At 38.9% G+C, this 24,460-nt stretch overlaps 2 protein-coding genes and 1 non-coding gene across 4 annotated transcripts in view; all 3 read left to right on the top strand.

The window, feature by feature from the left end:
- Nucleotides 1–1,224: 1,224 nt before the first annotated feature.
- On the top strand, nt 1,225–2,367 carry LOC149048024 (rhodopsin-like). Its single transcript, XM_089198915.1, has one exon. It carries the CDS (start codon nt 1,225–1,227, stop codon nt 2,365–2,367), a length of 1,143 nt encoding a protein of 380 aa, XP_089055041.1.
- Nucleotides 2,368–3,426: 1,059 nt separating this feature from the next.
- Nucleotides 3,427–5,083, top strand: LOC113673041 (uncharacterized). The gene is made up of 3 exons (XR_016184947.1): nt 3,427–3,587; nt 4,064–4,158; nt 4,364–5,083. It is a non-coding gene; the product is annotated as an uncharacterized LOC113673041 (transcript).
- Nucleotides 5,084–7,043: 1,960 nt separating this feature from the next.
- LOC149048023 (uncharacterized) overlaps nt 7,044–24,460 on the top strand; it is a 28,795-nt gene continuing 11,378 nt past the window's right edge. The window contains exons 1-19 of one of the 2 annotated variants that reach the window (XM_089200216.1): nt 7,044–7,191; nt 10,849–11,013; nt 11,414–11,504; nt 12,038–12,264; nt 12,619–12,981; nt 13,379–13,701; nt 13,957–14,095; nt 14,677–14,990; nt 15,238–15,379; nt 15,967–16,292; nt 16,654–16,792; nt 17,313–17,638; nt 18,037–18,175; nt 18,709–19,040; nt 20,690–20,828; nt 21,640–21,962; nt 22,231–22,369; nt 22,727–23,052; nt 23,331–23,469. In XM_089200216.1, coding sequence (XP_089056342.1) covers nt 7,131–7,191; nt 10,849–11,013; nt 11,414–11,504; nt 12,038–12,264; nt 12,619–12,981; nt 13,379–13,701; nt 13,957–14,095; nt 14,677–14,990; nt 15,238–15,379; nt 15,967–16,292; nt 16,654–16,792; nt 17,313–17,638; nt 18,037–18,175; nt 18,709–19,040; nt 20,690–20,828; nt 21,640–21,962; nt 22,231–22,369; nt 22,727–23,052; nt 23,331–23,469 — 4,153 coding nt within the window. In that variant the 5' untranslated portion in view covers nt 7,044–7,130. The remainder of the gene's footprint in view (nt 7,192–10,848; nt 11,014–11,413; nt 11,505–12,037; nt 12,265–12,618; nt 12,982–13,378; nt 13,702–13,956; nt 14,096–14,676; nt 14,991–15,237; nt 15,380–15,966; nt 16,293–16,653; nt 16,793–17,312; nt 17,639–18,036; nt 18,176–18,708; nt 19,041–20,689; nt 20,829–21,639; nt 21,963–22,230; nt 22,370–22,726; nt 23,053–23,330; nt 23,470–24,460) is intronic. The other variant, XM_089200215.1, reaches the window with a different exon arrangement.

Raw genomic sequence — 24,460 nt, 5'->3', positions numbered from 1 at the left:
TATTGTTGTTCGTTCGGCTGAGGAATTTGATAGCTTTTCTGGTAATCCTTCCGTGGGTGGAGTTTTTGTGTCTCACCTATAAGGACCATAAACAAACCGAGGAACAACGTTCTTTTAGGCCGGTTAAATAAGCCTTAAGCAAGTCTTTGCCTTTCTCCATAATCAGGAGAGTACATTATCAATATTGTAAAGGCTATAGTTTGTTCCTCAATTTAAATAAGGCGTTGAAATAGAGCAAAATGCGTTTAACCCTATGGAATCGGGATGATAATGTCAATTGCGATAGAATGGCGGGATGGAATGAAAAATAGCGGCAAGATGCGGGATTAGAAAAGTCTATTTTGGACTCTCGCTTAAGGGTGCTAAGTCCCTGTTTAAATCCAATGTTAAGGAAAAAACTGAGAAAAGAACTGAAAAAATGTGCTCGCTTTTCTAATTTCAAGTTACTCCCATCTCGTCTAAAAAATCACAAGCAAACTGAAAACAGAATCTTCGTGACTGTTCAAACAAAGGTTGCTTGTCTTCTCGTTTATGTGATTAATTTAACAGGCAATATCAAGACTCCAAAAATAAGCCAGAAATTCGTCAATTTGTTGCCGAATTGAGCGAATATCAGTTTATTAACAAGATCGGCCTAGTATTACAAGTGTCTTACACCAAATGACGAACAAAGCTCTTTTCTTTCAATTCTGAGCTTAAGCTATCAAAAGCCAATATTGACTACCACGGTGTAAAAATATTCTCGTTAACTTAAATCTGCTCGATCAAGCTGCAGGGTTCATGAATTTCATCTGATCCAAACCTTAGAGCCCCAGTGAATCATTTCCAAGCAAAAAAGTGATGTTAACCATATCATAAATGTCAAAAAGAAAACGAGCTGTCATATTTTTGCTAAAAATAGCGCTCTGGTATTCCATTTAGGAACGATCTAACTTATTCAATATTGCTTTCTCTTGCTTTACGCATTAGGCAATAAGTTTAATTAATGACACTTAGCCAGAGATTTGAAAAGTGAAATTAATCTTTGGAGGTACAGTAATTAGGTCTTATAAGTGGTTTTAAAATCTACACTGACGTCAGAGAAACAGGAATAGGATTGTAAATGAGCAGAAATTCCCGAACAGTGGAAGGAATAGCCCTATAGTCGGAAAACCTGGACTAATCTTCTCTTGTCCCTTAACTATCTCAGTTAATTAAGATATACGAAGAAGTTGAATAGGAGGAATGGTTTTCGATACTGAATTTGCGAACGACAAATCTGCCATTCTCAGTCAGGGAATAACTGTAGTTATATTCTTTGCGCTGGGAATGGTTGGCAACGGAATTCTCATGGTGGCTTATTGTCGGGATCATCGCATGCAAACACCAACCAATATGTTGGTTATAAGCCACATATCCGCCGAGTTTTTATTTTCTGTCAATGGCATTCTTGTTTACGGATCGAGTCTAATCCGACTTGAGGTTCTGGAAGGAAACCTCTGCATCCTCGCCGGCACTATCAACATGTTTTTGTTCTTCGTCTCTGTTCTCAGCTTGACAGCCATTGCCGTGGACCGCTACTTCGCTGTGGTGAGAAAAAGCCATCATAAGTTTACGAAGAACTTAGTGAGGCGTGTCGTGGTTGTTATTTGGAGCCAAGCTGTGGTATCCGCAATTCCCTGGGATTTGATTCTTATTAACAAGCCCGGAAAGAGATTCATCGCCTGGGTGCTAGGAAATTGCGAGAAATACCTCACTCTACGTGAGCATAACAACGTGCCCGTTATATCCTTTCGCATTGTACTTTGGACACTGTCCTTCATGATACCGTGCGTTGTGATATTCTACGCTTCTGGACAAATTCTTCGAACTGCTCTCAATAAACGAGTTCGCGTCCATGTACTGGAGTATCCGAGAAATCCCGTCGATGCTTACTCAAAGTCTTCGTTCACAACGATCATGATAACAACCGTGTACTTCCTATGTCTCATACCAAGCCTTGTATTGTATATTTTGAGAGAAGGCAGTTCCGGGTCGTACTACTCTCCAGCGGTTCATATCATTGCCAAGGTGGCTATGAGTTTCAGGTCGGTGTGTTATCCAGTGATTTTTATCGCTCGCAATCGGAAATTTTCGGGTCATGTTCGGACGTTTTTAAGAAAGAAATGCACACTTGTTCAGCGAACTTGTGCAGCCATGCGCTGTCGATCGCTCAACTGCCGACAAGGTGTAAGGCATGTGTATGAATGTCCTACTCATACGGGGCGCAATTCAATTCATTTTGGCATGAACGGTCAAGCTTCCGAGCTTCAGGTTACGCCCTCTATGGGTATGCCACTTAGAATAGCTTTTACGGACTTAGAAGGTATCTCGGAGAATTCCTTATAGACCTGCAGGATCAGGAAGAGGTCCAACTAAACTCCGTTTTGAACCATTTTGAATCCTATCGAACCGTTTGGCTTCCTTCGCCCGTTTTTCCTTTTTCCTCATAGATGTGATTGTCTGTGTCATACTGAGGTCAAATCAAAGACTGTCAAACAAAAAGGAATTTACACAAAATGGTAAATTGTTTCAAAGAAAAAGTCATAAAGTCACCGGTAAATCGTGGAAAATTTTTGTTTAATTTTTGTGTTACTGTAATTAATTTTAGTAGTGGGTTTGATATTTTAAGAATTTTTTTGAAATTTTTCGACCTTGGACGCCGCCATTTGAAAAGAACTCAACAGTTAACCTGGCCTCACACTCCTCAAATGGCAAGAAATCACAACGAGCGGTTTACAAGCAGCGCCTGCTCTCATTATGGCCACAAATTCATTCTTGGAGTCATGAATACCTTTTTGTAGGTTCTTGTAGATTAACCAGATCGTCAAAAGATGGATTTTTAAAGGTAATAGGACCGAGTGGAGTCCAATTCGGTCTGTATTTATTAGAGTAATCAACAAAATCAAATTTGTTAATTACGAGTATGATTACAGACAGAATTGGACGACACGAAGTTCTGCTTCCAATTAATCAAAACTATGACAAAAATTAAGAAGGAAACTAGACATCGGTTCTACGTTTTTATTAAAAAAAAACAACGACAGATAACTCGGCGAATTGTAAGAAAACACCGCACACACATGACGCGTTCTGTCCATTTACACGGGCATGACCTGTGAACTGTGCTTTTACCTGTCGTATTACACTGTCCAATCATAAGCATGACGCGTACACTGTCCTATCAGCGCTCAAATCGGGTTGGTGATAATTAAAAATGATATTAACTTAGCTACTTTATACAGATGTAAAGCATTCTGGTCCATGAGCAACGATACAATTAAAGATGTCGACATTTGGGTTACTGTGTCGAATCTTAAAACCCCGCTGAGTGTTACTTTATAGAATTCGATTTCACCCTTTTTAACTGCCGACGTAAACATTGCATGGTCTCTTGAAAATAGTGCTGTGACGTAGCATGAACGGATTTCCTGAACTACCTTTACCGCGTAGCAATTTTCGTCACCAACAAGCAGAGGGTAATGCTGAGTCACCGTGAAGCCCAAGTGTAATGTTTTGTGTAATGAGGCGTTTTTAATGGAGAACATGTTGTGAAGAAGTCTAGCGAGGTACTTTTACTAATTCAGAAGAGCTCATTCAACGGGAAACGAATCCACAAATAGATAGTATACTCAAGTGAAGGTCTGATGGCAACAGATTTCTATCGTGCTCCGTCAAAGTTTACGAGAAGTGTCCTCACAACTTTTTGTTCGCCAATGCATATAGCAGACAATTTTTCAAGGTAAATGCAGCTTAAGGTTATCTAGATAGAGGATTGGAAGTGTTGTGAGTACGAGAAGCTGTAGATCCCTTTTTTTTTTAGACTGGGTTTAATGCTTGACGTTGATTTTCATTTCATTATAATCATTGCAGAGCCGACTATTTTAATGCCTATTTAATCATATTGAGATCAGCTGAGGTTTATTACCCACAAACAATATTTGATGGTTTTGCATGCGATGTTAACCAGGAATAATGCATATTCAGCACTTTTCCCAGATGTTAGGTCACATGCTTTTAACTGTGACATTTCATTTCTCAACAGGCAGATTTTCGCGTCGGTAATTAGTAGATAGTAACAACCCCGTGGTGTGATGCTGTTGCATTTTTTTGTAAAGATGTGCATTGGTGGCGGTTTTGGTAGGTCTGTTTGAAGTATCCGTTGATAGATATCTAACCGTTGTGAAAAAAAGAGCGTTAGGAAGTAACAAGAAGACAGTTCAGAATCTTTTTGTGCTCAATCTGGATTATGTCCGTGGCCTACGGGATTCCTTGGCATAATGTCTTTCGTGGAACCATTTTTCAGGAATTATATCGCACTGATTTTTCGTAAATTATTTTTCAGAACTGACTGCAACCGACAAAGCCTTCCAGGGCGTTACATTCACCGTTTTCTTACTGGCGTTTTGCTTCATTGCTTTTACGAGTTACCGCATCCTGCATACATCCGCCGCCGACCAGGAATCATTTGAACAAATAAAAATCGCGTCGCGACGATCAATCAAATCTGAATTCACTATGATTATCATAAATTGCATTCTCTTTCTTGTGTTTAATACCATCAACTGTTCCTCTCTTCAAATGCGAAAGGAACTTCTTTCTTCACTGCGAGGCTGAAAACTAGTTTTTGATTCATTTTTCGAAGATTAGGTTGTGCTTTCGATCAGCTTGTTCCCCTGCCATTTTTAGAGCTCAAAGTCACAAATTTTCTAGGTACATTCGTGAGTTGTTTCACAGAAGCATTTGTGGCCGATATTAAATGACAAGTCGACGACAATCGTCAAAAATTGTTGACGTTTACCATTAACTGAGCACTTTGGGACATGGAACCTAGTGATTCCTATGCAATAAGTCTTTGGTTGACAGCCAAAGCGATCTGACCTTCATGAACTTGGAGAAACACCCTTTCAATAAAAAATGTAGACTTCATGTTGCATAATACAAAATGTTATTCAAACATTAAGGCCGCGATCAACGAGTTTTGTACTTATTGCAACATTACTTTTTTTTTTGGAGAAAGTTTTTTTGTAATCCAATAGTATGATTAACAGCATATAATTTTTTTTACAAAATGAAAACCCTATCAATAACGTGTATCTCAACGCCTCGTAATGCGTAGCGGTCGATATCATGTATTAAAGCGTTTTAGCGAAGGTCTTCGTTTAGAAGTTCGAGCCTACTTTTCCTACGAAACGTAGACCTTATCATTTAGGTGTATTTTAACGACTTACACAGCATAGCGCCGGGGCGTAAAGATTGACTTTAACCAAAAAAAATTGCTCTGAAATGCTGTTTAATGTAACATATACAGATCAATTTGCAATGATGAACAAAGGCATTTGAAACAATCGTTTTATTGTCAGCCACGAATCCAGGTTTTTTTTTTTTTTAAATAAAGTCTTACAAAGCCTTAGAGGATGCTGCAACAGCAATAGTGGCTTATATCCAAGCGGGGCCATGCATGTGACATCCTCTATTTGATCTTGGCGTGTTTCGTGCGATATATACAGCGCTCGAACTTCCCCTCACAGGTTTGTCTTTCGCATGAAGTGGGCGCCTTTGAGGAAACTGAATTTCAAGTACTTTCCTTCCTCCGGATAAATAATAACATTTAAGTTCGATTTCAGTGTTGAACTTTAACCTTAGTGCCACCGTGGAGGTCTCCAATGACGAATTTAGTCTCTCGGTTGTAAATAACACGATATGAGTTTTGTAGCTAGATGATATTCTTTCCCATCTTTTATACAGTCTTTTTGGAACTCAGTAATATTCTTTATGCACAAAAATTCCCCTATTTAGTATGAGTTCTTAAATGTGCAACAAATGTGTTTTTGCTTAATGTGCGTGACTGCGAGACGTTTACTGTCATATACAAATTAGTTTAAGACGTGAACTTGTGCATCACGCTTGTTTACAGATGTTGGACGAAGGCACAGACAGGAAGACCGGGGCACAGTCAGTATGACGTCATTCTGTGTTCAGTTATTATTCGAATCGGAAATTTTGACTTGATTTTCTTTTAGATCTCTGATGCAATGCTTTGAATTAGTGGAGCTGTTTGGGACAGTCTTCTTGTCGGCGCGTGTTTTTTCGGGCGCGTACTTGTTCATTGGTAGCCGTTAAGCTGTTGTATTATTGATAACCTTTGAAACCACCTTACAGTGGCTGAAATCCATACCCGTGTTCAGACAAAATGCTCAAAAAGTTACACCATATGGAATGACACTAACCTATTTACTTAAGATCATATGGGGAAATAGCCTTGACCCATTCCATGGGCCAAGAACGGCAAAGTATGGAGTAATGAAATCGTTCTAGGTGTGACGCAGACGGCATGTCTCTTTACTAACGGCTTAGGATTATGTCACGCATAGGTCTGCTTTTGAGACGAGGCCGAGCTCTGATTTTGCTTATAAATCATTGATTATATTTATTTTCAATACAAGTTGCTTTTAAAAAACGATGAAAACGCAAAGAAATCCTAAATGGGGTCGACTACAACCATCCTACGGAACAAAAACTGACCCGTAGCTGCAGTATGTGTTCCGCTTGCGTCACATGCGATTCATAATTATGACATAGATACCTTGATGACACAACAGAACTTCCCCTGCCCTTCTGAGAGCATAATATCTTACCGCATATCGTATTGATTACATGATTATCAGACTAATTCACTTAACCTGCACGTGAGAGATAATTGAACATGCGAGGAAGTGTTTCGTGTGATATTTATAGCACTCGGACTTCCTCTCACAGGTTTGACTTTTGCATAAAGTCGGCGCCTTTGAGACATAGATCGAATACTTTTAATGTTCTACTTTCTTTTTAAACTTGATGGTAAATGCCATCAAAGGGGCTCTTCAGTTATGAATTGTGAACAAGTTGTGAGATTTCTCAGTGGGAAACTGAAGAAATATTCTCTGAACCGCAGTAAAATCCCTATTATATAAGATTGACAATTTGACACCGTCTTGTGCACGAGTCACGTTTTGCATTCGGGTGATGACAAATTAATTCTATAAAAGCTGAAGCTTAAGGGGTTGGGCAAAAACGCCTCATTTCATTTTTTCTGCGATCGCCAGTGTAGTGACAACTTCAATGCCGAATTCATGATGCCGCTGTGGAAAGCTTTTGGCCTGATTACCCTGCTAAACAGTTTTGTATACTCAGGTAAGGTTTCACCCAGCAAAGTCAAAGAGGACTGTGAACCGGATACGTTTCAGACTGAATAGTGTTTGTAGCAAAGGAAATAATCCTTTACTCTTGCAACTGATTCTTCAGCTGACAACCTTTAAACTCAAACTTTGTCACCATACTCGGGATTCAGAAGAAAGAGGAGCGCATTCAGCAAATATACTCTTGGGTTGCAAACCCAGCGGGAGACTTGTGTCTTTGCAAAAGAGTTTTAATTCATACCCCGAGCCATATTCGAATCATACTCTTTTGAGCTATTGACGCTCGTGCCACACAATTGCTTTTCAAAAAAGAAACACAAAACATGTCCAGGTTGTATATTATTATTTGTAAAGCATGATATTTATTTTGGCGGAGTTATATGGTTGCTCTGATAAAACATAATTAATTAGTGTGATAACTCCAGACTAGAAGTGGCGGCTTTATGTGTCAAAATGTGCGATGTTCTCTTTGACTACATTTTGTTTTCTGAGAAAGCGGTAACTTTCAGAGAAAGCGGTAACTTTCAGAGAAAGCGGTAACTTTCAGAGAAAGCGGTAACTTTCAGAGAAAGCGGTAACTTTCAGAGAAAGCGGTAACTTTCTGTGAAAGCGGAACTGACGCAATGTTTCCTTCCGGTTTGCTCAGTCCTTTTAGACGACAAACGACATAGTCTTGCCCCAAGACATTGCAAATTGAAAACAGACTAACCCATGGAACGAATTTGAAAAATAATCAATCTTAAAGATCGAAAAAGTTATGACTCTGGTAATATTCCCTAAAAAAAAAAAAAAAAAAAAACTAAAGCTATGCTGATTATGCCAGCAGTGTTACTTTTAAACGGTTAAGAATATATGAAAGTCATATATTTGAACTGCGGATAAAGACGTGAATGAAAGTAATCCTCGCAGTCACTTTCATTCACGTCTTTATCTGCAGTTCAAATATATGACTTTCATATATTCTTAACCGTTTATTTCATCACTTCACGGGTTTATTTAGAACCAACATCATGACTAGCTCCCATTTGGCTTGTTAGCTCAGTTGGTAGAGCGCTGCACCGGTATCGCAGAGGTCATGGGTTCAAATACCGTACAGGCCTGAATTTTTTTCTGGCCTTATTTTCACTACTGCCTAAGTAACTGCGAGGATCACTTTCATTCAAGTGTTACTTTTATAAAAATAGCAAAAATGATGTTCATGTTCCAAATTATACCAAAATTATGCAAGCCCAATCTTTAGGGCCCATTCCTGACCCATTTCACGTCTTCTTCTTCATAATGAAACTCCCTCTGCGACTTCATCGACCCCAGTTTTTTACCAATCTATTCTTTGTCTTATAGATAATCACGTTCTTTCGCACTATTGTAGTTCAAGCCTATCTTGGTACTCCCTTCAGCGACGAAATACCTATTTTAAATCATGAACTTTCTCTCTCCCATTTGTTATTTTCTGAACTCTCCTGTCTGTACTTGAAGTCAAATCACTTCTTTTTTGTTGCGCCATCTATTTTGCTTTCCCGTTGTGGTGTATTTTATTGCTAGAGTTCCGCCGACCTAACTTTTTAAAAGCGAGTCGTCAGAGCCAAAACTAAAATAGGAGAAAATTTTTGTTTGGTTTATCAGCTACCATATTAAGGCTCCTTAGGCGAATTAAAATGAATGAGCAAGCACTAAAAAAGATGTGCTCGAATTTGGTCGGAGCTAGCTGAGTTCAAAAAGGTAAAGAGGCCTCGGTGGCGTTCTCTTGAGCTTCTCTCCGTGACGTGTTAGGGGTGTTACTAAACAGAGTAACGCAGTAACGAGTAACGGCACTATTTGGACGCTTTAGGAGCAATCTTGTTAGGGTAGACCGGAAAACACATGGGATTGTTAGTTATAACTTGTGATCTTCACCTTGAACACCCGAATTTCTTATTTAAAACTTACTTTTAAAGTTTATACTGAGCATGGTTGAACAAACAAAATCCAAGGTTAGGGGCGAACCTAACACTATTGTGGATCGCTTCGATTGTCTACGATCTAACGTAAAACGAACCGTGGAAGCAGTTGAAGGTCAATGGCCGATTAAATTGATGAAATAATCTTGTTTACAATAGCGGCTAGATACATTGGTTATTGAAACAATGCTAATTCAGCGGACGAGAATAATCGTGTGCTTTTCAAAATTCGTAGAAATTGACTGTCGCGTATCGTTATTTCACTCAGAAAAAAAGGAAAACATTTGATAAATTCAGAGGTATATCGTTTCGGGGCAGAAGACAAAAAGGATTCGTTTTCAATTGCAAGCAAGAGAAACTTTGCACAAAGGAGGGTAGGGAAATACCTGTACAAAGGACTAAGATCGTCGCGTTGCTTCGCATAAACAGTGTGTTTGCAGGTGAAATGATATCAGGTTTCAAAGAGAAGACTGTGCACTAGGCCTTGGATACGCCGAGGGCGGTACTCAAGACAGAGGGCGGAGTTTGTCCCAATACAGACCGACCTACACTCCCAGGGACACCTCTTTGAGGTTTTTTCACCCACCCCCCTTCCTCATCCAGTGTTGTTGATGACCAATGTTTCTATGCTAATCCCCTTACCCCCAGTGGAGGCAGTACGACGAGTCCCACTATATGGTGTCTTAGATTGTAGACGTGTGAATGAAATCATTATTTTTTTTCTAAAACGCAGCGTTTACCGAAAGAAACTGAATGATTTTGTGTTGTAATTACGGCAAGATCTCCATAAACTGAAGAATTTTTGCAAATGGTAAAGAAAACAGAGGATATGAATTCATCGAAACATTTTTAGGACCTGTTTACATGAAGGTGGAGGCCCCCTAGTAGGTGGGGTAACCCGGCTAAACGTAGTCGAAAAATAGCCTGCGTTTACATACGATATTACAATCTACGGGTTACACCCCCTTGACGGCTTACCTCACCTGCCTGAGGTCCCTCAAGTACATATAAACAGGCCCTTATTTGTGTATTGTTAAAGATGTTACAGCTTCCAAGCAAACTTTGAGACATTTTCATGAGTATCTGTCACGATCTGACACCTGTCAATAGTGCATAAGAAGAAAAAATAGCGCACGTTCACTCTTGAATTCACAACAGCACTGATTTGGCATTCAAACTGGAGTTAATGGACTATCGTGACGATTTGTTCTTCAAATTAGAGTCAGCGATCGTACAGAAAGTATCATTCACTTCCATCGACGATTAATCTACGAGGATTTACCCTTGTTTAATTTTAGGTGGCAAGGAAAGTCACTTTAAGTAAATATAAATGTAGTTTGATGCTACTCTGGTTTGCAGATTTAATGAATGTAACCGAAGAAGTTTGGGTCTATGAATTGTAACTTCTTCTGTTACATTCATTAAATCTGCAAACCAGAGTAGCATCAAACTATGTCTGATTGTCCACCTGGTTGCCGTGTGAACTTTAATATATTTTAAATATAAATGTATTTCTTGAAGTTATGGGAGTCTGTTCGTTTGTTTGCTTCCATGGCATATGTCAATCCTGTGTTTCTTCCACCCAAAACAGAGGCAAATGAGACTCTTCCTTTAGACACAAGGGGATTTAATGCGGCGTTTACTCGTTGAATTTCTTCGTTTTCCTCACTGTGATGGGCCGTTGTAGTGAAACTGACTGTTTGCTTTGGTTGCAGCTACTGTTACAGACCCTGCTATAGATGTCTACATTAGAAGCGAAGGGTGTAGTGATAGAGGAAAGACTCCGAACACATGTGGTATTGCTTATATCAAGGTGAACGGCAAGGATTACTCTCGTCACAGCAGAGGACATAACGTTGTTGTCGTGGACGGTGCAACAGGTGTGTGAACCACTGTTATGATCTTATTTCTCACATTCACTCATGATAAAGGAAAGCTCGATAAGAGTAACACGGAGAGAGCTACTTGAATTAGGCGAAATAAGCAATCAACAACAATCAACATCTGATTTTTGTCACTCTCAGCCTCGAATGTTGTATTGCATTGCGCATGGCTAGTTCTGATTGGTTCATTGGATCAGGTATTAATTCTCGCTTCGTCGTCTTGAACGATTCTTTAACAGTTAAATCAAATTTTTTTCAGGACGTAATTGTGCACATTCTTGCATCCATGACAAAAGAATATTATTTCCCATTCTAAGTTTACCGTGTATAATTTCGGGTTCTTAAACCAGGCATGTGTTTTTTGTATACATATATATATATTTCATTTTTTTTCCAGGCGTCATTCTTGATTCTCAAGTTTTCGACACCCATGGGGATAGCTCTGCTGGTAATAACCTGGGGAAGTACCTCAACAACACCAAGGGAAAGTATGTAATTTTGTTTCAGGTTTATAGTGTAGTTCTATGATTTTACTCTGAGGAAATCACACCTTCAAAATGATGCCCCACTCTTTTTATCGCGACTATCATATTTAGTTTTAAAAATAATTTTTCCTGAACAGACGACTCACCAGTGTAATGATCACGTCCGGCTATATAATGAAGGACTACTTGCGATCGTAGGACGAGTTGGCGAAGTGGTTAACAAGTGTTTTCTATACTCTCGTTGATTCATGTAACTTTCCAGTTCAAATAGTTTCAAGTCAATTATACGTGCAAAATACATCATTGGTCTAGCCTCTATTGACTTCACAACAATTGAACAGGAAAATTACATAAATCAAAGAGAATAAAGAAATCACTGAGTAACTGAATTACATATTAAGATTGAAATTACAAGTGTTGACATGTAAACTTTTCATCAAAACAATTGTCACGAGTTTGGCTCCTGTTGGATATCGGAAACCAAGGGCTAACCTTTTTTCTGTGGATTTAGCATTTTGTTATTTTACTTGCTTTAGCAAAATTGTTTTGGTCGCCGTTCAAGACGAAGGCTCGAGATATGCTTCATCGGCGGTTAGCGCTCTCAGGAGACTGGGAGCTAAGGGTCCTGTTCAGGGAAGCTTTCGGTCTTCTTTTGCTTTTGCTGGTTACGCGGGCAGAGGCCGACAAGCCTGGATTATACAACAGTGGAAACAGAAATATCTTGGGCCCAGTGAAATAACTTCGAAAATTCCCCTATCATCAAGTATGTCAAGTCAGGAAAGTTTAATGTACTTAATGTCTATGCTTTTGCCAAACAAGTAACTCAGTTTGAGATCGCTTAGTACCTCTTTGCTTCCACAAGCCACCGATGTACATAAATCAGTGAATGAACAGGATTTTAGGGTTTCTACCTTGATCAACCAGTTTTCGGGAAATGGTGTGCTTGTCGGTTAAAATCAGCTCTCTTAATCACACTAGCCGAGCATTGATTGAGAGAGGAGCGAGAATGAACAAAACCATGCATAAGCTGTTCCAGAAACTTGTGACAGCCTTTCTGTGCCACTAAGTTTAATGAGGATGACTCTAATTATAGGCAAAATAACTGTCTAACTTACAGGAAACTATAAATGTCAAAACCAAACTCTACACGGAGACAAAGGCGTCATTCACTCACCCAACTATCCAGAAATGTACCCAGATGGGCAATACTGCATGTGGAGGATCGTAGTGACCGCATCTTTCCAAGTGGCTTTAATGTTTACACGCTTCAGTCTACAATCTGAAAACAACACGGACGCTGTTTATGTGTACGATGGTAATAATCAAACAAGGGAGGTGTTAGGAGTGTTCTATGGGGGTCAGCCTCCTCCCAGGAATGGAATTTATTCCTCATCAAACAGCCTTCTTGTAATATTCAGATCAGATAAGGATGGTTCCTTTTCTGGGTTCCAAGCCTCTTACAGCGCTGTTAAGTGTTCTGGTAAGAGACTGTTGATTGACAGCATTACAAATAAGTATGGACAATTTCAAAGTTTGAGATATATCTTTGCAAAAACTTGGAAAATAATCTGCTTCAATGCACTCGGGAATTTTACGAAAATCAGAACAAGCCATAACCACTGGTACTATTGAGTTAATCGTATGAAAACATGTAATGTTACGCGTGAAGGGCGATTCAAAGCTGCGTTGAATTCCTGAAAAATTGACGTGGCTCCTGGGCTTAAACTTTGTACCATGAAAAAGATTGTATATTCAATTTCGTTTGCGATGCATGAAAATTTCAAAAGAAAGCTTCTCCATGAGTTATTAATCAGAATTTGGCGCACAAATCAGGTTTACATACCATGTTTGACCTCTTGTGTCTGATAAATTTGCAGGAGCCCTTGGAATGGAGAGTGGCGCAATTTCTGGTGCCCAGATAAGTGCGTCCTCGCAAATGAACAACAACAGCACACCAAGACAGGCGAGACTGAACTCCATTGAACAAGGAATCAAGAAAGGGGGGTGGTCGTCTCTTAAAAATGATCGTAACCAATGGCTTCAGGTGGATCTTGGCAGTCACGCCACTGTGACAGGTGTGGCGACTCAGGGAAGGAACTCAACAAAATGGCGGCAGTGGATAACAACTTTCACGTTACAGTTCAGTTTTGACGGAGTGATCTTCCAGTCATTCAAAGAACCTGGAACAATGTCAGCAAAGGTAAAATTTCTTTGGATGACAAATTTTATCACCTATTTTTTAAAAATTAATTTCGAATGAAATCTTCCCTGAATCGGAACTTCCCAGCGCTTTTCGAGAAGTTTCGAGAATGTTTTCTGCCTTTTTACCACTCAATCAAGAACAATTGAGACATAAACAATTGTTTTTAAGATTTTTAAAGTCTGTACATGAGCATCTTTTGAATGAAGGTAGGGTTTTTGTCAAAGCTCAGTTAGTTTTGTTTTTAACTATCAGGTACTTCACGCCAATCAAGACAGTGATACAGTTGTGTATAACAAGTTGATCTCACCAATCAAAGCTCGTTACATCAGGCTTTTGCCAGTCACGTGGCACAACCATATATCACTCAGAATGGAGCTTTATGGGTGTCAAGGTATTTCATAAAATTATGGTCTTTAGTTAGAAAAAGTTAGTGTTTGAAAGAAGGCACATCTCAGAGACACCAAGCATAGGTATATAACACTTCTAATGCTAGAGGACGAAATGTACTTTGCAATCAAAACATAATAAGATTAAAACCGAGGAAAGATATAAAGAAAATTGTACCAAGAGAAAATTGTTCACAAAACTGATTAAGGAAATCTCCTTATGGCCTAAATGTTCGAATTCACGCCAAACCTCCTTTTAAGGTTCTAAATCATTTTCCTTTCAAAGAGAGAAGAGAGCCATAGTATCTCATTCCACTCTTACACAAAATCTATAATTTTTCAAAAGCACATGCAGGTGAAGTAGGATCTTAGAGTGCCTAATTTTCATAATTTTCAGCGCCTAGTTTATGATCTTTGATGATACAAAAGTTACCTCTACCTCCTTTGCCGTAGATCTGTAAAAGTAATCGATCACAGATGACGTCGAATGTAGTCGGAGCAAAAAAGTGGCTAACGAGGACCATATTTTGACGTCTTATGCGATCTTCTTTCTTCTTCTGTGTCATGTCTGATTAATCCCATTTAGGTTGTTCGTCACCACTTGGCATGGAAAGCCAGGTTATATCCGATGCTCAAATCACCGCCTCCAGCCAATCGAATAGTGACTATTCTGCAAAATTTGCACGTTTAAACTTCGGCGGCTGGGCTACTTATGCAAACGATCAAAGACAATGGCTTCAGGTGGACCTTGGAACTTACTCAACTGTGACAAGTGTTGCAACTCAAGGAGGGAAATTGTGGTATTGGTCTTCTTTTGGGACGGCTAGCTACAATTTACAATACAGCGATGATGGAATGGTGTTCCATTTTTACAGGGAACCTGGAGAAACTGTACCAAAGGTATACACAGAAAGTAACTTAAATGCTCATGGAATACCTTTGCTCATGTGACAGATTCGTGAAAATACTTACTCATTATATTATCACCTTTGGCGTCGCACCATGAAGAAAAATTTTAATTTTTAAAGTCACTTACGCGGTTACCATTCATTTTTCTGTTCTTCTTATAGTACTTCTTGGTGTCAATGGTCTTAAGATGTGCAAATTCGATTATGTCTCTATAATTATACTGTGTTTGATTTCACAGGTGTTTAACGGAAATCAAGACTCCCAGTCAGTTGTGTCTCACAAGCTGAGGCAAGCAATCACAGCTCGTTACATTCGATTCAAACCTTTAGCCCGGCACGGTTACAGACTTGGAATGCGAACTGAAATATATGGTTGTCTAGGTATTGTCCAAATATTGTTTTATACAGGATATGTTGTGGGAAATAGATGTTTGTTATGAAGAGGGGGAGTTCTTCACGCATTGGAGGCTTAACGAGGAGAGACCCTGTTACAACATTGGTATTTCATAATTGTACATATATCACAAATCATTAATTTTAGACTGAATCCATACTGTCGCATTTGCTATTAAACATACACTTTTGCAGCTACAAATGTCATTTCTAGTGTAATGACTGAAGACTTGACTTCTAAATTATTTCTATTAAAAATATGAATTAGAATGGCTTTTCTCTCGCGAAAGGAAGGTTCCTTCAAATTTAGTATCCTTTAGCTGTTAAAGTTTGTCCTTCGTAATTTGTTGGAAAAACTGCAGGTATTTTTAACGATGATCGCGTTTTAACGATGCAGTCATAAAAAGTCTTCAACTGAGTCAGGACGCGGCATTCTTGTAAAGTGCCAAAACGAAAATTACTATAGCTAGGATATCGTTATTTCAACCTTTGTATTTGGGGGAGCTGGATTACAGTTACATCATTAGAAGCTTCCTGTCTAACAATAGATTAATACCAAAATTTACTCATTACAGAATGCGCTATCCCTCTTGGCATGGACAGTAGGTCGATATCTGATGCGCAAATCACCGCTTCCTCGCAACTGGATGGAAACCACTCCGCAGTACAAGGCAGGTTGCATTTTCAGGCCGAAGGAAACAAAGCTGGAGGGTGGTCGGCTCTTGTAAACGATGCCAACCAATGGCTTCAGGTGGATTTTGGTAGTTACACTCGCGTGACACAAGTGGCGACTCAGGGGATGAACGGAGTTGATGAATGGGTAACCAGATACAAGTTGCAGTATAGTGATAATGGAGTGACTTACAAGTTCTACCAAAAAATTGGGGACACATCGGTCACGGTATGGCTTATCCTCAGTTAAGGAATTTTATCAAATGAGCTAACTTGTAATATACATAATTGTTTTCATAAATGAAAATATACATCTGCAAATACCGTAATTCAATGTTTGCACTCAGTATGAACAGGACATAACCACGGGTAAGAGACCACGGAAGCACTCTGTTAATGTGCTACTGAAAAATGATTTATTTCTTTCTTTAGTTATTTATTATCACCTGTTATTTCAAGTGCAATTCTGAAAGTAAAGCCGGCCAAAAAAAAAGACAACAACAACAAACTAGCAAACAATAGAGTAACTTATGGTATTTAGGCATCAAATTAGATCTTAATTGGACTGTAATATTTATGACGATTTCCAGGAGTTGAAGGGAAACCAAGATCGTAACGAGGTTGTGTATAATACCCTTCGTCCGCCACTCAAAGCGCGCTATGTCCGTATAATCCCAACACAGTGGAACAAACATATCTCCATGAGGATAGAGCTCTTTGGATGTCCAGGTAATCTAAAACTATTCGTGGCTTTTAAAATATTTTCTTGTTAGGTTGTCTCAGTGTATTTTTTTTTAGCCATACTGCAGGAGGCAGTATGGCTAAAATATTTTCCCAATTTTACTGATTATATAACTTGTTGCGTGCGTTTGTAGCTGTCAACCTTTTCTCAATTTCTTATTTACCGTGTATTTGTGATTCTGACAATCTGGTGGTAAGATCTAACATTATTTGGCCTCTTCTTATCATTTTTTCACTTGAAATTGATGCAAAGCAAAATTACTTGATAATGAAAAGGTCACTATTAGGGTTGACTCAAATCTGTCGCGGCTGTTTGTTGTTAGCCGCTACACAGACTAAATGTCGACCAAAGGTCATCCAGTTATGGAACTACTTTATAACATACTACCTCTGAAGCTTAGTGGAATAGTTGTCGATTACACCAACTTACAAATTATTTACTCAGGTTGGAAACTTCACCAAGTAAACTAACTTAGGATAATCGATTGTATGTTATTTTCTCCTTAAGATTGCATTACACCCGCTGGTATGGAGAGTGGACTGATCGCTGATGGCCAAATCAGTGCATCATCACAACTGGATGATAATCATGCGCCACAGCGCGCCAGACTGAATACCAAGATAAGAGGAATAAAGCAGGGCGGTTGGCTTCCTCTTACAAATGACCGTAATCAATGGCTTCAGGTGGATCTTGGTAGTTATACTCGAGTAACACGAGTGGCGACTCAAGGGAGGGATGGCTATGATCAGTGGGTGATTTCCTTTGAGTTAGAGTACAGTATTAACGAAATCACTTTCAAGTCTTACATGGAAATTGGTGTTAGCAACCCTAAGGTATGCAGCTCCAACTAATTTAATGCAGGGCTTTGAGAATTATTGGCATAGTTAATAAACTTCAGACAGATTTCAAAGTTTATTAATTATTTGCACATGCAATCTGCCTAAAAGCAGTCTTTTGTTAATTTTCACGCTGTAATTGTAACGGATTTGAATCATGCCTGACAAAGTAGCTTTCTAACCCAATGAAAGCAAAGGCCATGATACACTATGGATCTCAAGGGCAGTTTTTCAGTTAAGGATCTCTCTTGTAATTGCGTAGCTGTACCACTAGAGTGTGTTATTCAAATGTATAACAAAAGGCAGACAGAACTCTTTCATTTCATTGCATATCATTCGCCAGCTCAAAGGATCATTTTTCCCTAACGCTAACGCTATCTGTTTTTCTCGCTTAGATATTTCCTGGAAACAGTGATAGTGAAAATGCTGTTTACAACATTCTTAAACCTCCAATCACAGCGCGATACATAAGGATCTTACCCATAAAGTGGCATAAAAACATAGCGATGAGAATAGAGATCTACGGTTGTACAGGTAACGTAACAAATAATTCCAACAAAACACGGAGTAGGGGTGCCCTTTAATATACCTTTTAAGAAAGTACCGGTAATACAAAAATTAATTTTAATGTAAGAGGATAAATATATATCGCAAATGACACAAGTGTAACTTATTCCGCTCGAGAAAGTAGACTTACAGTCTTGTATAAGGAGGATTTGTGTCGGGAAATAAATTACAGTAGACACACTCAGTGCAATAACATTCACTTTACCTATTTCTTTGAAGTGCATGCCATTTAACCATCTTTTCTGCTCTATTCAGCAACACAACACTACCAACAATGTTGATCTCGTAGAAGGTGCAGCATGCGGGACACGTGTCAAATATGACTAATAATAGCCAATCTCACCACAGTGATCTCTAGCTTGGTAATACAGCCTTAGGGCGAAATTTTTCGAGCTTCTGGAACTCGATTCTTCTAGGAGAACCCAGAATTTCTCCCTTTTTCTTGCTTCTGACGAGACGAATGAAGTCTTACTCATTTAATTTACGATCACTAATTTCAGTGTGCAGCACACCTCTTGGAATGGAAAGTGGAGCAATCAAGGATGCACAAATAACTGCCTCAACACAGTCGGATGACAATTATGCCCCGTTTAGGGCCAGGCTGAATTTGAAGTTGACTGGAGTAAAGACAGGAGCCTGGTCATCTCGTGTGCTGGATCTCAAACAATGGCTTCAAGTGGATCTTGGCAGGTACACCTCTGTGACTGGTATCGCAACTCAGGGGAGGAATGTAAACTGGCAGCACGATTGGGTGACCAAGTACAGGTTGCAATACAGTACTGATGGAGTAAACTTCCATTTTTACAAAGAAAAAGGCGACAACTCAGTCAAGGTATTTTTAGTCTTTCTCGTTGTTACTGATGTTTGGTAACAGACGTGGGTGGTAGCAAGTGCGAAAGCCGGTCACGGCTATAATATTTTAGAATTTTACAGATGGCGACAAAATTTGGCTAATTGCAAATTCTAAGTTCAGTTAGTTTTCTGGAAGCTTGAAAACCACGTTCTACAGAACGGAAACCTTCTGAAAGGGAAAAAAAAACAATCAAACTTGGAGTAAAGAACGGAAGTAACGTTTGGGGATCAAAAAAATCCAGAGTGGTTTGCTCATAACTGAGAAATTAAAAGAATCAACAGCCAACCTTAAAAATTGTGATGAACTAGGGAAGCAAAGTTGAATATTTGAAGATCCAACTAACTTCAGTTTGTCAGAGGCGGGAAATACAATAGAAATACATAGAAATACAATTCAGATTCGTAACCAGTTAAGCTTTTGGTTTATTCTGAAACAATCGAAGACAATTTCATTCATCTTCTGAAGAATCATTCTGCTGTAGAAGACTCCTCGGTTCTTTTAGTGAGTTACTATTAAGCAATAAGTAACTTTTCTTGTTTACATACTCTCATGCACCTGAACACAAATGGGGCTGGGAGAATTCAAGAAAGTTAACGGATAAAGATGCGTTTCTTCCTGTTTCTGATGTTTGATAACAGACGTACGTGATAGCGAATGCGGAAACCAGCCAGTATAACTTTGTATAACTTTCTATTGCTTAACTTTCTCAATTTCTCTCAAACCCGCTCCCTCGTGTTTAATAAACAAGGAAATACTTCCATAATTGCTTTTCATGAAATATTTTTCTTGAACAACACGACAAACGAAGCACCGTGTGAATGAAATGATGCCGTAAATTTGAAAGATTACTCCCGAAATGTTTAAGATACACGATTCCCTAAGGAAAGAACTTCAAGAGAAGAGGTTTGATTAGGTTGAAAATGATTATCGCTACGGTTGATTACTTTGGAGAGTGACGAAAACTTGCCCGATTTGGTACCCCGAGAACATGGTTGAGAAGCTGAATCGCTGGTCGTGCTTTGTGTAGGCTGCCTAGTAAAGTATGCTGCCCATTCTGAATAAAATAGTTGAAGACTATTATTGCCTTTAAGAAAATAACTTTTTTACGCTGAGAACGTCTATGAGACAAAACACGGCAACCTATCGGGTGAGCGATAGTTGCTTTGAGACCAATACAGACTATATTACACAGCTTGGTATGCGTTTTGGTGAAAATTTGGTAATAAACATGATAATTGCAGTACTCAAATGGGAAAATTTCCCAGTAGGAAAGTATATATTTCGTATTTTGTCGTCTTTCACTCTCACGATCATGAAGGCAGACATGGCGCTAAAGTTCTTCTTTCCTTGTCCTTTTTCTTAAGTCACAGGAGTAAAGACTAAGCAACACCCTAACTCAGAATTTGGAAAATTTTTCTCCATTTCTGCTATGTTTACTTGTACATGAAATTCCTTTACGAGTATTGTAAAAGTGCGACGTTAAAACCTTGTTCAGGTATTCTCATATAGACTGACGAGTTAACCAAGGAGAGCACGCGTACTATCTCAGTTATTTTATAAAAGTATTTATAAAGCTTTTTGTCACAATTCCTCCAAATACCGTAAAGTGAATATGATTTTCTTTTCAGCTATTTGATGGTAATCAAGACACAGACAGCATCGTATACCATAAATTGGCAAGGCAAATTACGGCACGTTACATCCGGTTTAATCCGGTGGAATGGTACAATCGCATCTCTATGAGAGTGGAAATCTATGGTTGCAAAGGTTAGAATCATATCGCTGTCTATTTCGTTGTTACTGTTGCAGTGGTTGTATTAATTTGTACCTATTTCATATTACTTGTAAACTTAATATTTCATGGTCGTTCGCACTAGCTTTTATAAAATGCTTCATTACATAAACAAAATAATATAACATTAAAGGTTGAAAAATTGTGGATAAAATATCATGGCTAAAAGATCTGTCCTAATTACATATTACATGTAGTTGAGAATTAAAACTAATATAAAAATTAGCCAATGCATTAAGGGCAACTCTCACAGATCACATCCTTAATTACATTCGTCAATTTTCTATCAAAGCAGGTTTCAATTGGTTATTGATAGTGATCCTGGATTGCTTTGATTTTGCTTTGTTCTGCACTGAGATTGGTCTGGAAGACTCGGGCCACCATCTCAGCCAATGAAGTGCGAAACTAAAACCAATCCCAACTTAGTAACTAGCGTTTTCCCTTGCTTCAAGCAGATTGCTTGTTTTTATATGAGTTCTCATTGGTTAATAATGTTAACTTTTGTTTTGATTGGTATTTGAGAATAATTTGGTTTTGGTATTCGACACTCTTACCACCGTTTTGGATAAGCTCGTCTCCTATATGCCCTTAATAGAGTCAGCTTTCAGTAAACTCACACCTCTTGTCATACATAAGATTGGAGGAAAAGGATTCAATTGTGTGAGGAAACCAAGTAAAGCAAATCGAAGATTGCTTGGCTCATCCCACCAAATAAATACCTTGCCAAATTTGCTTTTTCTTCTTATTATTTTCTCTTCTTTTCTTTTTTTTCTCAAAACAACCCAGGATGCTTTGCACCGCTTGGAATGGAGGATGGATCGATCACTGATGTCCAGGTCAGTTCTTCTTCGCGACTGGATGACGACCATTCACCAAGTCAGGCCAGGTTGAATTTTAAAGAAGGAAATAAAGCTGGGGGATGGTCAGCTCAGACAAACGATAAAAACCAATGGCTGCAGGTCGATCTTAGCAGTTATACTAGAGTGACACGTGTGGCGACTCAAGGGTTGAATGCCAACGACGAGTGGGTGACCAAATACAAGTTACAATTTAGTGACGATGGAAAAAACTTCCAGAATTACAAGCAACAGGGTGACAACGAATGGACGGTATGTCTTAGTTAGATGTCACATGCGTGTGATGGACAAGAGCAATATCCAAAGGCGAGATAGAGGACAACTCTTTCAATCCATACTCTTTACACAAATGCAATAATTTTGAAACATGCGTATGTTTTTTACTTTCTTGAAATATTACTATTGCGCATACTTTGACTCTGATTTCAAATGAAAGATAAGGGCCTTGTAAGGGCAGTGTATGTCACTTTAAAGGGCCCTTCCAAAAATGGACTTAATCCATGCTACTTACAATCTACAGGTGCTGAATGGGAATAAAGGAAGTGATACCATTGTTTATAACAATCTGAATCCTCCAATCACAGCAAGGTTTATACGATTTATACCAACCAGTTGGCACAATAAGATTTCCATGAGAACAGAGATCTTTGGCTGTCCAGGTATGGCGATTATTGATCTGGGTTTTAGAATCCGCCGGCCAAAAAACCTCAGAAAATAATAATAACTAGATTGACTGAGAAGCTTAATAGGACTTCAGCCACAGGTATATACCAGCGAGTCAGAAGGATCTTAGTTACTAATTAGAGAATTTTGAGAGAAATAGAGGGTGCAGTGAGATGAATGCGTGTGATTTAATTTTGGTATTTTATCGAAGTAATTTTGACTGAAATAAACCAATCCTTTTGGTGACTACAATAGTTTATCAGATGCAATTATTAAAAGAGGAAGTGAATAAGTGTGGTGTAAAGTTTGGATAGTATCTGCATCTGACGCTTATCTCTTAACAACAAATGTAGCATGTATGACTGCACTCGGAATGGAAAGTCAGACAATAGAAGATGCTCAGATAAGTGCCTCCTCGCAACTGGATGGAAATCATTCTGCAATACAAGGTAGACTACACCATAAGAGAAATGGTCAAAAGCAAGGTGGCTGGACGGCTCTCACAGATGATCGTAATCAGTGGCTACAAGTGGATCTTAATACGTTTGCGCGGGTAACGGTAGTGGCGACCCAGGGAAGAAACGGATTTAAAGAATGGGTCACAAAATATAGCTTGCAGTACAGCGATGATGGTGTGACCTTCACTTTCTATAAGGAATCTGACAGCAGCTCAGAAAAGGTGTGGTAACAATTTCACAGGTAAAACCTCACTTGAAAGGGCTATCTTTGAGGTTTTATTTCAAGAAATAAATCGTTAAAAAAGAAAACCGTTGAAAAACGGCTATTACAAAGGATTTTTACTTTAGCTCATATGAGCGATCTCTTCCCTCATATATTGAGTTTTGCACTACGGATGTGTATGAAATATCATTCATAAAGCGTCTTGAAACGAGAAATCGATGGAATAATGTTTGAATCTTAGATTACTTGTTTAAAATCAGTGATCATTATACTTAGGTGTTTGATGGAAACCAAGATTCAGAGACGGTCGTATACAACAAATTGACTCCACCAATAACAGCTCGGTATATACGGCTGATACCAATGACGTGGAACAGCCACATCTCAATGAGGATGGAATTGTATGGCTGTCCAGGTAGTTTTAAATCCTTATTTTAGTGACTACGATTAATTCTTCGAACATAATTGGCTATTAGTAGACCTACTTAAGTGCCGCTCCCGCTAAGAGCGGTCCTCTTGACTTCCCGTCGGAGAAAAGTTTTCTTTTATTTTTTGCCCATGAAAAGGGTTTAGGACACATGTTTCAAAAATCGTTTAGTTGTTCTCCAATTCTATTTTTTTGCGTCGCCACAGGCCAAAAATGATTTTTGGCCAGACCACCCCTGTGGACAGCGATCGAAGGTGTAAATTTCAAAGATTTTGTCCAGCGCGCAGCGACTGCATCAATGTAGCTCACGGAATTCTATCTTGCTACAAGTTACAAGGTGTATTCAGTTAGTTCACAGACAAAATATGGAAACTTCAGCTGAAATATGTTTCATACTAGCGTGATCAGAGGAGACCGTTCTCTTCGACCTTAATTTGCATATCAAAAACTCACTACTTTTTACGAAAGAATTATCAAAATGCAGACGTTAATCGGGCTGAAAAAGCATATCAATACATAGTTTATACACCAATGAGGTCACGGATTGCCTCAAATCCGCGGGTATATCTCTAGCTTCCATCCACCAACTTCTTGAAAACAACGCAAATCCATGTGTTTGCTCAATTGCGCTCGTGTCAAAGATCATTTGCATGATTCTTAGAATTGACCAAGATCTCCTTTTGACCGTTCAAACTTCGTTCTTTTATCTTCTACGTTGAGGATTTTAGGTTTTCACCGCAACTGAATGGAGATTAGATGCCGAGTTGTCCTAAAACGTTGCGTAAACGTGATCGGTGGTAACGCTTGCGCGCTAGAATTCCGTGAGCTACATTGATGCAGTCGCTGCGCGCTGGACAAAATCTTTGAAATTTACACCTTCGATTGCTGTCCACAGGGGTGGTCTGGCCAAAAATCATTTTTGGCTTGTGGCGACGCAAAAAAAGAGAATTGGAGAACAACTAAACGATTTTTGAAACAT

The sequence above is a fragment of the Pocillopora damicornis genome, chromosome 3 (genome assembly GCF_964200805.1).
Source record: "Pocillopora damicornis chromosome 3, jaPocDami1.2, whole genome shotgun sequence".
In the NCBI taxonomy this organism is placed as follows: domain Eukaryota; kingdom Metazoa; phylum Cnidaria; class Anthozoa; order Scleractinia; family Pocilloporidae; genus Pocillopora; species Pocillopora damicornis.
This window is presented reverse-complemented; position numbering and strand designations above follow the sequence as displayed.